The sequence below is a fragment of the Genypterus blacodes genome, unplaced genomic scaffold, assembly GCF_046128005.1.
Source record: "Genypterus blacodes isolate CSIRO-AG114 ecotype Tasmania unplaced genomic scaffold, CSIRO-AGI_Gbla_v1 ptg000133l_1, whole genome shotgun sequence".
In the NCBI taxonomy this organism is placed as follows: domain Eukaryota; kingdom Metazoa; phylum Chordata; class Actinopteri; order Ophidiiformes; family Ophidiidae; genus Genypterus; species Genypterus blacodes.
The window spans coordinates 5221798-5233289 of NW_027466935.1; the positions used below are offsets into that span (position 1 = coordinate 5221798).

The following is an 11492-nucleotide window of genomic DNA, read 5'->3' on the forward strand; positions in this document are numbered from 1 at the left end:
GTCGATAAAAATATGTAAAATTAAACTAGAAAGTCGATAAAAATAAGGTTTGTATACTGGTGCAGGTCATGAAACAATGTTCGTAGTAAAACATACAGTTGTATCGATCTAACAATGATAATTATAAATTGTATGCATGTATTTATATTAATTAGAAAGCCCGGATGTAAAAACAAACTATTTAAAAATCAATAATTAACAGATTGACTGTATAAAAGTCACAGCAGCTGGGTCAGCAAACATTTAATCATATTTGTTCAAATGCGTCGTGATTACTGAATGATTCATGATTGTTGTTATGTCAGTGTGAGGGCTTTTTACCTTGTATGTATTCTGATCCCTGTAATTATAAACCCCAGTGAAAATAAAACACCTATTTCAGGTAGCTGTGCTCAAATCCTATTGGAGCTACCAGGTATTGGCAGATCAACGGGTAAAAAATAGCAGCGCTGGCGGCAGCTGTGGGGACCAGCGCCATCTGCTGGTAGAAATTGGGAAAGCAGAAGGGACGGTTGAATGTTTTTATATTTTTGTTGTGAAAATGTAGAGAAGCAAAAAAAAATCTGGAAGAAGTTAAATAAGGAGCTTATTCCCATTTTAATTTAATTTTTTATTAACCTTGAACATACAAGTGCAATTCAGACTGATACAGATAAATAATTGTCCAAGGAAAACACAAAATGTGGTTTTTAAAAAACATGGAAAAGATCAAATCATAGACACTGATAAAAATAGAAAAGTAGTTCTGTGGTTCCACTTTTAAGGCATTTATTTTTTTCATAAAGTAATTCTCCCTGGTAGCCCGTGCGTCAGATGCGGTTTATAGTGTGCTTAAGAACTCCTTCACCTGAAAAAGAACAAGGAAAATGTTAGCGTCTCCTGAGGTTATCAACGTCAGCGTTCGTGTTGTAAATTTCCATTGTCCCGACTTTCACCCCAAGTGATCCTAACTGGAAAACAAGTCAGGTTAAGTCACCCGTGCACGGTTTAATCTCTCAGCTTTGTCCGTGTAATTGAGTCCATTTCTTGCTAAATGACATTTTGAATAAATAGCACGTGTATTTACCATCAACATGAAAGCGCTACATAAGCAGATATCCAGGCCGTGGGTTTCCATGGATGAAAAGTGTGTGTGCGCTTGCATATAGAAAGATCACACATTCCACCACACACACAGATACACACACACACACACACACACACACACACACACACACAACTTGACCTGGGCCTGCTTGTTCCTAAAAACAGCACAGGATTAAAATGTTTGCACCAAAAGTCAGTGTCTGCCAAAAATGCCAGTCACTAAGGGTGAGATGTGATGTTTTGGGGCGGAGGGAGGATGTAGTAACCATGCAGCTGCTGACTAAACTTCACAAAAAGGTGCCAAAACACAAACATATGCACGTCATAAAAGACACCCAAAACACATTTGTATTTGCAGGTATATAATCCCTGAGCGTCAGCTAATCCACATACACAGAAATGACCCCTGTGTGGGCTTCATGCCAGGCAGATTGGGTTTACAGGAGCAACAGACCGACAGGATTCTGTGTTTCTAGTTGGCTGCAGGTAAAAATGTCATCGTTTGCCATCGCTCACCTTCTCGATCATGTCGCCGGCCTTGATTTTATTTCCTCTAAAGTCTTCGTTCACATCTATAGTCAGGATCGGCACGTCGTTTAGGTAGTCGAACTCCGTCCTGGAGGGGGGGGGGGGGGGGGGGGGGTCAGAGGTCATATGGCGTTAAGTGAAACATCCTTTTTTCATGTTACCCATTTCCTTAAAAAGATGGATCTCTATAAAAAAATGTGTCTTTGTAGAAGCAGTTATCTGCAAACAATGGAGCTATTTCCAGGCTAATCCATTTTAAATAGACATCAGTTGGACAGATTGCGATCACGTGTATTGGCTAAACTCCTCGTTTCCCCTCCGGCTATTCTACAACGGCCTCTCTAATGCGCTCAGATAGCCGAGAGGGCATGATGGAAAATTTTGCGCTGACCTCCCTCCTTTTCACAAATGCGTGCGATGTCTTTCCCAGAAACACACACACACACACACACACACACAGTTTCTGATGCAAACATGCCATAAAAGTCAAGTCTGTGTGTACACATGTTGTTCACCTCATGGTCTTGTGCTGCAGCCAGCTCTCGTGCTTAAAGTGAAGCTTCTCCAAATACTCCAGAGGAATGTCCTGCTCCTCTTCTCTGCCTCTCAGGTGCAATCTCTCCAAACACCTCTGCACAGGAACACACACACACACACACACACACACACACACACACACACACACACACACACACACACACACACACACACACACACACACACACACACACACACACACACACACACACACACACACACACACACACACACACACACACAAATAAAGAGAGGAAATAACAACCGCTTTAAAGCAGCGTCCATTTAAATGACACGCAGTTTAGAGAGGTAGTTAAGACGCGGCCCAGTACCTCTGGAGGGGCCCTGAGGTAAATGATGCCGTCCAGCTCGATGTCCTTGCCAAATTGGTTGTGAAGCCAGCCGTGCCAGTCCTGGTAGATGGACCATTCTGTCTCGTTCATGCACTCGCTCTCATAAAGGTTGGATGCAAAGATGTACCTAAAGACAAGAGCTAGAGTTCAACACGGGTCGATAATAACAACGGGTCATAAGAGCGTAAACTTTAAAGGCAAAACTACTATTTCTATTTGTGCGATCGAGGCGTCCCTCCACCTGTCACTGTAGATGGAGCGCTCGTAGAAAAGCACGGGGTCGTCGGCGTCCTTCACCTTCCCGTTGGCGGCCTTAATCTGGGCGCGTACCCGGCTGATGCAGGCGTAGCTCTGGAATGTGTAGGACCACCTCTCGGGCTTTTGGTACATCATTTGCAAAACGTTCCCCCCGCTCTTCTGCGACGTGGTCAGCTCCTAAAAGGGGCGAGCGACACGGTGAGATTCAAACCGGAACGTTTATATCAATAACAGCCAACTGTCCACATGTTCCACACTTGTATCGTTGTCGTTTGTGAAAGGATACAACCCACAAATTGTCATATATTAGCTAGAAACAAGTCTATAAAATTATTTTTCGTTTGGTACCCACGTGCCTTTGAAAGAGGATGACACTGCATTTCAAAGTTGACTGAAAATAACCCCAAGGTAATAAAAAAGAAACAACTAAAATATTAATAGAAACCTCTCCAGGGCACATACGCAATACATTTTCCTCCACACCTTTGCCATTGTGGTGACTGAAGTTTCATTTTAAGCTTAAACCTGCATGACCTCATTCCACACCGGCTGGCTCGGCAAAAAAACAAACCGCTCCCACCGTCAGCAGAGGGCGCATGAACGCATCATTCAAGAAGTCAACGCAACACCTGCATGTCCGGCTGAGCTATCATTAGTTTGAGCCTGTGCTCTACCCTGATTTATACATTCAAATGTGTTAAAGAAGCACATGATAACAGTGTACATGGGTGTGTCACGGACAGATATGAGGGCTAGGGGGGTGAGTAAAGATGTTCATCCCAGCAATGGCATGTTCATGTGTCCACAGTGGGACCATCTGTTCCTGTGGGTGTGTAGTATATCAGAGTGACCAGTGGAGATGTGGACAGATGGCAGCTGCACTCTAAATACAGTTTAAGACCCCGTCGGTCATCATATTCTTAAGATGTGCTCTGCATATGGATTCTGGGGCGAGAAGAGTGCAGTAACAGCAAAGAGTGGACAGGAAGAGATGACATATAAAAGCTCCTTGAATCTAACATGTGAGGACTTTGTGTAAGGATTTCATTGGAAGGTTTTAAAACCATAACAAAAGTCCAATCCATTCCTATCGATACTGTTGAGAAAGTCATAAGTGTTGTCGTTTAATCACCCGTGCTAACCTGAAAATAACAAAAATGAACAGTGTTCGTACCTCAAAGTCATTCGATGCTGTTTGGACGTTGCACCACCTAGCGATGGGCTCTGGTACTACCTCCCAGTCTGAGCTCTGCTCCTCCAAAAGGCGCACAAAGGTAGATTTGCCCGCCGCTGAACACAAAGCACAAGAGAAATTCATATTCAATCTTTGCGTTAAACGTACTTCCAACTATCATAACTGCATTTATACAGAAAAGAGCGAGAATGTGCCGTTAACCAGTTTAAACACGGTATATTATTGTCTGGAAATTGGCGCTATACGTGAAACTCAACAAAAATCGATTGAGACAGCGTCAATCATTGAAGTATTCGACCACTGCACGTAAGCCGAGTGTATCAATCGATTGATTACTAATTTGATGTTACGTCAGCTGTTATTCGAACACTTCCCGGTAATGTTTTCGTACGCGGAACTCACCAATATTCCCCTCGATTGAAATCCGCTTCATTCTGCTTCGCTCCAACGAGTCGTTCATTGGATCCGAGCGGGTTCGTTTCGGTGGTGAAGGCATTTTGATTCTTTTCTTTAAAACTTAAAAGCGGCAGCGGCTGCTCTCAGGTGGGCGCTCGAGCTCGCTGTGGTGTTTCAAAGATTGGCGCTAACAAACGTCACTGCGCGCCTTCAGAGGAGAAGAGGCCCCGCCCCGGAAGTAGCAGCTGCTCTTTGCTCGGATGACGCTCTGACGCCCATTCCCTTTGGGAGTGTTTTGTGTAAATAAGACGGTTTTTCGTTGCACAAAACACAATTAACAAAGCATTCAAAGTGTCAAAGACCACCTTTAATTTGCCTCAAACAGCATAATTCAACTCAGTAGCATTGAAAACCCCTAACAAGCCATTATTTACAAACATTTCATCAACTTATTACAGTCAAAGAGAGAAAAACTGGAGGCAATAGGCTATATGCTATGAGCACGTCATAAGAATGTGATGCTCTCTGGACGACTGTTTCTCTACATTTTCAAATATCTGGTAAGCAGTAACATTCATCATCATTACGTAAAGGAAGTGGAAATTATACTGACGATTAAAAAAAAGAAAAAAAGAAAAGTAGTAACGTCCAAATGGGAAGGTGAAGCAGCCTCTAAAAAGACTCAAAGACGCATTCTTCAAAACCAAAAAGCTACCACTCCATGCTTGTTAAAAATCATCTTTAAGACCTGTCTCACCCTCAGTATTTACATGTGTGCATTTCTGAAAAATAATCAGATAGGGAGATATAGTTTAAATATATAAAACGTACACGTCACTAAAGCCGACACCGGGGCAAAAAAAAACAGAAAGAGAAGCGACTATCATAAACCGGAATATGGAGTAATAAAAGGAAAGGAAATGAATATTTGCTAATGAGCAGGGCTGGTATAACCCTTTTTGGAGCTTTGTGTCAATTATTGCATAGTGAAACGACACTGAGATGGGGGGGGCAAAGTACATGTATAAAAAGAGCGTCAGAAATTTAAACGTGTGCCTTTGCGGTCTATTTCAGATAAGGTTAAGCAATTTCAACATTCATCTTGGGGGGGGGGGAATATGGCAGCAGAAAGAAACTCAACACATGATACAGCTCGTCACAAAGAACACTCTATGTAGGCGTAGACATTCAGGCGTAAGAGAGGTTAGGGAAAAATGCTCAAAAAGTGCTTCATCGGTTAGTGAGACAACAAGGGATGTAGTGACGGAAACAAATTCAAAATCCACTTTTATACAGCAGTTTGTGCCTTTTGAACACGGATCATTTACAGTCTAAGGTTTTAGATCCCTCAAAGGTTTCCCTCGACATACAGGCAGGCGGCGAGGGAGGGGGGAGGAAGGGGGGAGTAGTAGTAGTATACAGGAACACACTGTCGAGAGGATATTCCATTTTCAGTCCCTGCTACGACGTCGCAATATCCTAGCCTCACTTCTGTCTCTTAACACATTCGCTTATCACACATCTGCCCCCGGAACGGAGCGGGGGGACTTCCAGTGAAAATGAATTGAATTTCAAAAGTCACAGAAATCAGAAGGGTGAGTGGGGCGGGGGGGCGGGAATTTACAGTCGTATCAATTACGTCAGTGGTTCCGTGAAGCGAGGTTCAAGAGAGCCCGTGGCCTTCATTTGGACTATTTATAGAGATAAGATTATGAGCCGCACCAGGCACTTAAGTGTTTGTAATTGCCTTCGTATTGACAGACAAAGTGAAGTTACCTATGGGAATAGTCGCCAACGGCAACCTGGCTCTTTCCGTGTGGATACAGTCGATGGTGAAAGTGCCTCCCGGCTGCTCGATTGGCTCAAAAGATGGCTAAAAACCTTCCTGTTAGGATAAAGCTGCTGGCGAGTTGGACGTTTTTTTTTTTTTATACGGCCTCAGAAATGCCTGTCTCGTATTACCACAAATCCAAAGTGGTTAAAAAAAACTATGCAGTCCAATACAAAAAAGTAAGGAACGTAAGTCTATACCAGCCTGGATGTGAGCTGAGGCTGAATACTGTAAAAGAGTGAGTTCTGGGGGGAGATTTGTCCAAATGTAGGTGTTTAAACTGTAGTTGGTTCAATAGAGAGAGTGTGTGTGTAATCCCTGATAGCATTAGTCCTGGCGCCTTAAACCTATCGAGACCTTTCTTTCTGTCCTGGCCTTACTAAAAACATTTCCCCAAATGGAAATATATAGTATATACTGCATACATACAGCCAGGGTGGGGGGGTGAGGGGGGAGGGCGGGGGGGTTATCTGTGCAAAACTAGGAGACCACTGAAATAAGGAATACGTGGCTGTTTATCTGTCCTTGGTTGTCAGCTTCTCGATCAGCTCCTGTAGTGGGACCAGCTCCTTTCTGTCAATGAGGTTAAACTCCTGGGGAAACAGAAAGCGACACGTAGAAAACACCGTCAGACCATCGCCTTTATCCCACATGTTTATTACGCCGATGTGAGGAAGGTTCTACTTCTTTACCTGAACGAAAAAGATGAAGTGTTTGAACGACGTGTTGAGGTGAGCTTCCTCTTGCAGTTGCATGACGGAGTCAAAGTGCTGGTGGTAGATGTGGGCGTAGACCCGGAACAGGCGCTTCAGGATGGTCTTGGCCACGGACATGAAGTTCCGCTTAAAGGGGACGCCTTGGAGGAAAGAGGAAAAGAGAAATTTTGCCGTTTTGGAGAATCTAAATGGTGAAAAGTGTGTCTGCTCTGCATCCAACAAGCGTCGCTGTGTGACTTCAGGCACCGCTTTTTATTACATGAACAGTGATAAGAGGAATTTACAGTCACACCCTCGTCAATCACACCGTTCTACATCTCTGCTGCCTTAACCATCGCTCATCTCTTCCTGCTGTGATGTTGCCAACGCGTTCAGGCACAGGCTCCTTCTACCCAGACGCACAAAAGGAGTGTGTCATACATTTATTTATACTGACTGCCATCCAGCTTTAGTAACGCTCCGCCCAAGGCAGCGCAAGCCTCGGCTGGTTGGGAGTTCCAGCTGGTATGTGCGTCGAAGTGAACGCGTCCCCTTTTTTTCTTCGCGGGCCCGGGCCTGTACATTTCATAACACGGAGAGATCTATGAATGTATCAGCGTCCAAAGATGTCTGAATCTGTAAAGAGGTATAAGGGAGTGAAGGTTGAATAGCGCCTCGCCCCCGGACCACACCCCAGCAGCAGGCCTCTGCAATTCTTCTTCATTTCTATGTCCGGATCGTGTTATGGCTGGATGTGTAAATAAGCAAATAGGATCTAATGTTATTAGGTTTAAATGGTCCTAATATGTGCGTTTGTGTTGCTTAATACATCCAGATTGGGTTTCAGTTGGGAAGTTTGATTGAATCCAAATGGGAAACCAACAACGCTGGTTCTGCAGAAGAGAGGACGGAGAAGGAGGAGGAAGAGGAAACAGCTCTGAAGCGTACCGATCTTTGAGGGGAACAGCGTCTCATCATCGAGCTGATCTTGCACCCAGGTCATGAGGTAATCGATATACTTGGGAGCGGAGCACTTGATTGGCTTCTTGATGTTGGTTCCATCAGCCCAATGATACTCGTACCTACAGCAAATAAGAATGACAAGCGTGAGATTTGAACGATGACACCTCTTGACCCCACGGATGAGCCTGTAGGGACCGGAACTCTTGCAGACCTCCTACATTAACACACTTACTTTGGGCCGGCGGACATTACCGGACAGCTTTCCTCAGTGCAAAAGTCTGTGATGGTGCCGTACAGCATGTTGATCTGGTTGAAGAAATCCACAGCTGCAAAACACAAAAACATTCAGTCAGGTGCGCGTACGAAGACAAATCCCGCTTGACGGCAGGAAATCCTGGCATCACGACTCAGCTGTACACATCTCTGCCAGCCCCAACTGTACACCAGATCAACACACACACACACACACACACACACACACACACACACACACACACACACACACACACACACACACACACACACACACACACACACACACACACACACACACACACACACACACACACACACACACACACACACACACACTAGTTGGTTCTTCTGCTGCCACTCTCACAGAAAACAACATAACGTGGAGCAGCTCATGAGTCGTGTGTGGTCGATCCTATTATAGATGACTTCAGCTTCCCTTTCCTACAGGCCTGACATTCCGCATGATGTGTGATCGGTCAGAGCAGTTTCCTATTGCACAGACTTGGTCGGGCGATAACAATAAACCGACAGCATTAAAATGAAGCGAACTGCGAAGTGAAATTAAAAGCAGAAGTTATTGAATCCACCCTGAGCAGCCTGAAGGCGCTGTGACGCGAGAGGAGTAAAGCTTCTGCTGAGCAACCGTTCGCTCCAAACTCGAGAAAGTAAACAGGGTCCTTGCAGCAGGGACAATAAAGTCTATTTAACATTCAAAGTGGGTTTTCCCAACACGACTGCACGTGGTCTTCGGACTGACTGCCAAGATTGTTCCATGATAGATACTACCCGCTCTAAAAGCTCTCATTCTTGCTGTGCTCTTATCAAGTCCTCAAGGAAACGACTCCTGAGAGGCATGCAAATGTAAAAACTACCAAAAGATAGACAGATATGGAAATAAAGTCCTGTGTGTAGGTAAAACTAAGGCAGCTGAGGTTTATTGAGGGTTGGGAGAAGGCAAATGAGGCCCTTACTGTTGACTGCGACCCATTCATTCAAGTCTTCCCCCTCAGGCAACATCACTGCCATGCGCAGGTTTCCACTTCCCAGCGTGGCCTCGGCATGTTTCAACAACTCGTACTGGTGAGAACCCTCCGGAATATTCTTCTTGGGCTTGAAAGTCTTCGACGAACGACTTCCACTGTTGAGTCACATTTCAAAGAGGAGGAGAGAGAGAGAGAGAGAGAAAAAAGGGTGATTAAACGAGGAGGCAGTGAGACGCGATGACAAATGGTGAGAGCATTGGGGAGGGGACGAGAGCCGAGATCAGATCAGAGAGCTGACAAACACACCGTGCCCCAGGTGACCTCATCACTTTTGGCAGAACATGACACACAGACTTGACATAAAATCACTTCTTTTCTAGGGCTGCAACGGATCATTCTCCCTGTCTATTCATGGAGTATTTCTTGGAATTAAGTGTCAAAAGTTGTGACAGGTTCAGTTCCAAGAATCTGAAGCAAAATTGTGCGTTTGATGGTTTCAGCGCTGGGTTATGAGGCCTCTGTGCTGCCCTGCATTCACTCCAAAACCTCTCCAAGTCTCTACATCTTGATATAAAACATCTACTTTGACAATCTATAAACTACCAGTGGACTCTTGAGCACCTTGGTACCTCCCCCTCTGCTTGAAACAGCAACAAACCAGCAGAATTGGCTCTGTCTAATTAAAGATGGAGATGATGATGATGATGATGATGAACGAGATGATGATTCTATCTCAAATCCATAGACTTGGATGAAGTCGAAATGGAGACCGCAATGAAACGTTACCACTACACCTCCATTTCTCTCACTCAACACACTGATACAATCATCAAAGGGCGTATTTGTTGCGTTCCTATCCGTCCTTATCACCCAATCAAGAGATCAAGGAATGCGTGCGTCTGTCGCAGAGATTAAATCAAAAAATGCTGGATGAGATACAAGCGCATCCATGTTGCATAATGTTTGGGTATAGCCTGTACCAACATAGTGACAACGCCAGGAAATATACCAGGTCAGATTGTGAGCGCCCCCCTCCTAGTCCAATTAAACTGGGCGTCGCTTGGAGTGGCGTCATATTTGGAAAGTACGATATATTTACAAGATATCATTCGTATGTTACTGATTTAAGGCACAAATTCACCAAGAAATACGCTGAAATATTCCGAGTCACATCAAGCGATTCCAGGATGTAGCCTTATCCCCCCCTTCGAACGCTACCGCTAAGCGCTAGCCAAGTGTTAGCTGTATGCCGTTGACATTTTTGTTACACAGCTAGTTAAGTGTTAGGGGAAATAACATGTATTAATAAAAATGAATGTAACTCACAAAAGAAAGCTCATGTTTCCTCGGACAGTGGAAAATAGAAATCCACTTCAACTCCTTTCACAAATAACGAGCAGCAGAGTGGAAGCAGACCAAGACGAGATAGTTTGTCAGAAACTCTCACACTTCTTCAATACTCTTTGATTCTCTCGCTCGGTTAGACTATAAAGAATTAAATAATGTCGTAACAGCAGCACGTATAAAGTATAAAGATAAGCACATAAGTCTGAGGATTAAAAAAGCTGCTTCTGTGTATGCGGGTAGGTAGCAGCGAACTGACTGAATACAGTTTTCTTCTTCTGACGTTCAAGGCACAACAGAAACATCTCTTCTCTTTACTGCCCCCTGTTGGATACCCATGGTAAGGCACAAACTCGTCTTCAAAGTGGTGGTCTAAGCGATGTTGTGCCCTAAATTCAGTCCATGCAAAAACAACATTTATTTTTAACAACATTTACACGCTGAAGAATTTGAAAAATAATTGTTTGTGATGAAAAAAAAAAGGGAATGTTTTTTTTTGTCAAAACACAATTAGAACTTATTTTAACATCATTGTCATCGTGCCATCTTTAATTGATGATGTAATATATTTATAAACGTAGTCCGCTTTCGCTGTGGTTCAAAGAACGAGCTAAATGTTTGGAAAACGTTAGAATTTTTTTTTTTTTCAAGCCAGTCCATTTATAGAAGAAGACCTTTTATGGATTTGTTAACACTTAATTATTGTATTGTTAGGTTACTTTGTTTATCTGTAGCAAATAAAAGCATCTCTTACTCGGTGGTCTTCAGAAAATCGATTTGAGTTTTGCTTTGTTTCATTTATTCCGTCGTTGAAAAGAAGCGACACAAATAGCCTCCAGATGTCGGTGTTGCTTCTTTTTAATATGTTTTTAAAAATAGCAATGACATCATATGGCAGTCGGCGAAACTTGATACCTTCAAGAGTGTCGGAAATATGGCAATCACTGATTGTCTTTTCATATTCAAGCCCTTTCAGCATCCCCCTCATTATAGCCCGTTTCACAGCACAGTGAGACATTGGACAACACACCTTTCAAATACTTGGATCTGTTTTTACTGTATATTAAT

General features: G+C 43.7%; 2 protein-coding genes across 2 annotated transcripts; both read right to left on the bottom strand.

The window, feature by feature from the left end:
• Positions 1-596: 596 nt before the first annotated feature.
• dck (deoxycytidine kinase) lies at positions 597-4565 on the bottom strand. The gene is made up of 7 exons (XM_076163679.1): positions 4360-4565; positions 3937-4052; positions 2746-2939; positions 2484-2631; positions 2130-2245; positions 1603-1702; positions 597-847 (listed from the first exon to the last, which is right to left on the bottom strand). Exons 1-7 carry the CDS (start codon positions 4451-4453, stop codon positions 821-823), a joined length of 795 nt encoding a protein of 264 aa, XP_076019794.1. The 5' UTR covers positions 4454-4565; the 3' UTR covers positions 597-820.
• Positions 4566-4698: 133 nt separating this feature from the next.
• On the bottom strand, positions 4699-10701 carry LOC143011335 (MOB kinase activator 1B). Its single transcript, XM_076164174.1, has 6 exons — positions 10407-10701; positions 9069-9235; positions 8075-8168; positions 7828-7961; positions 6877-7040; positions 4699-6777 (listed from the first exon to the last, which is right to left on the bottom strand). Exons 1-6 carry the CDS (start codon positions 10418-10420, stop codon positions 6700-6702), a joined length of 651 nt encoding a protein of 216 aa, XP_076020289.1. The 5' UTR covers positions 10421-10701; the 3' UTR covers positions 4699-6699.
• Between the last annotated feature and the right edge of the window lie 791 nt (positions 10702-11492).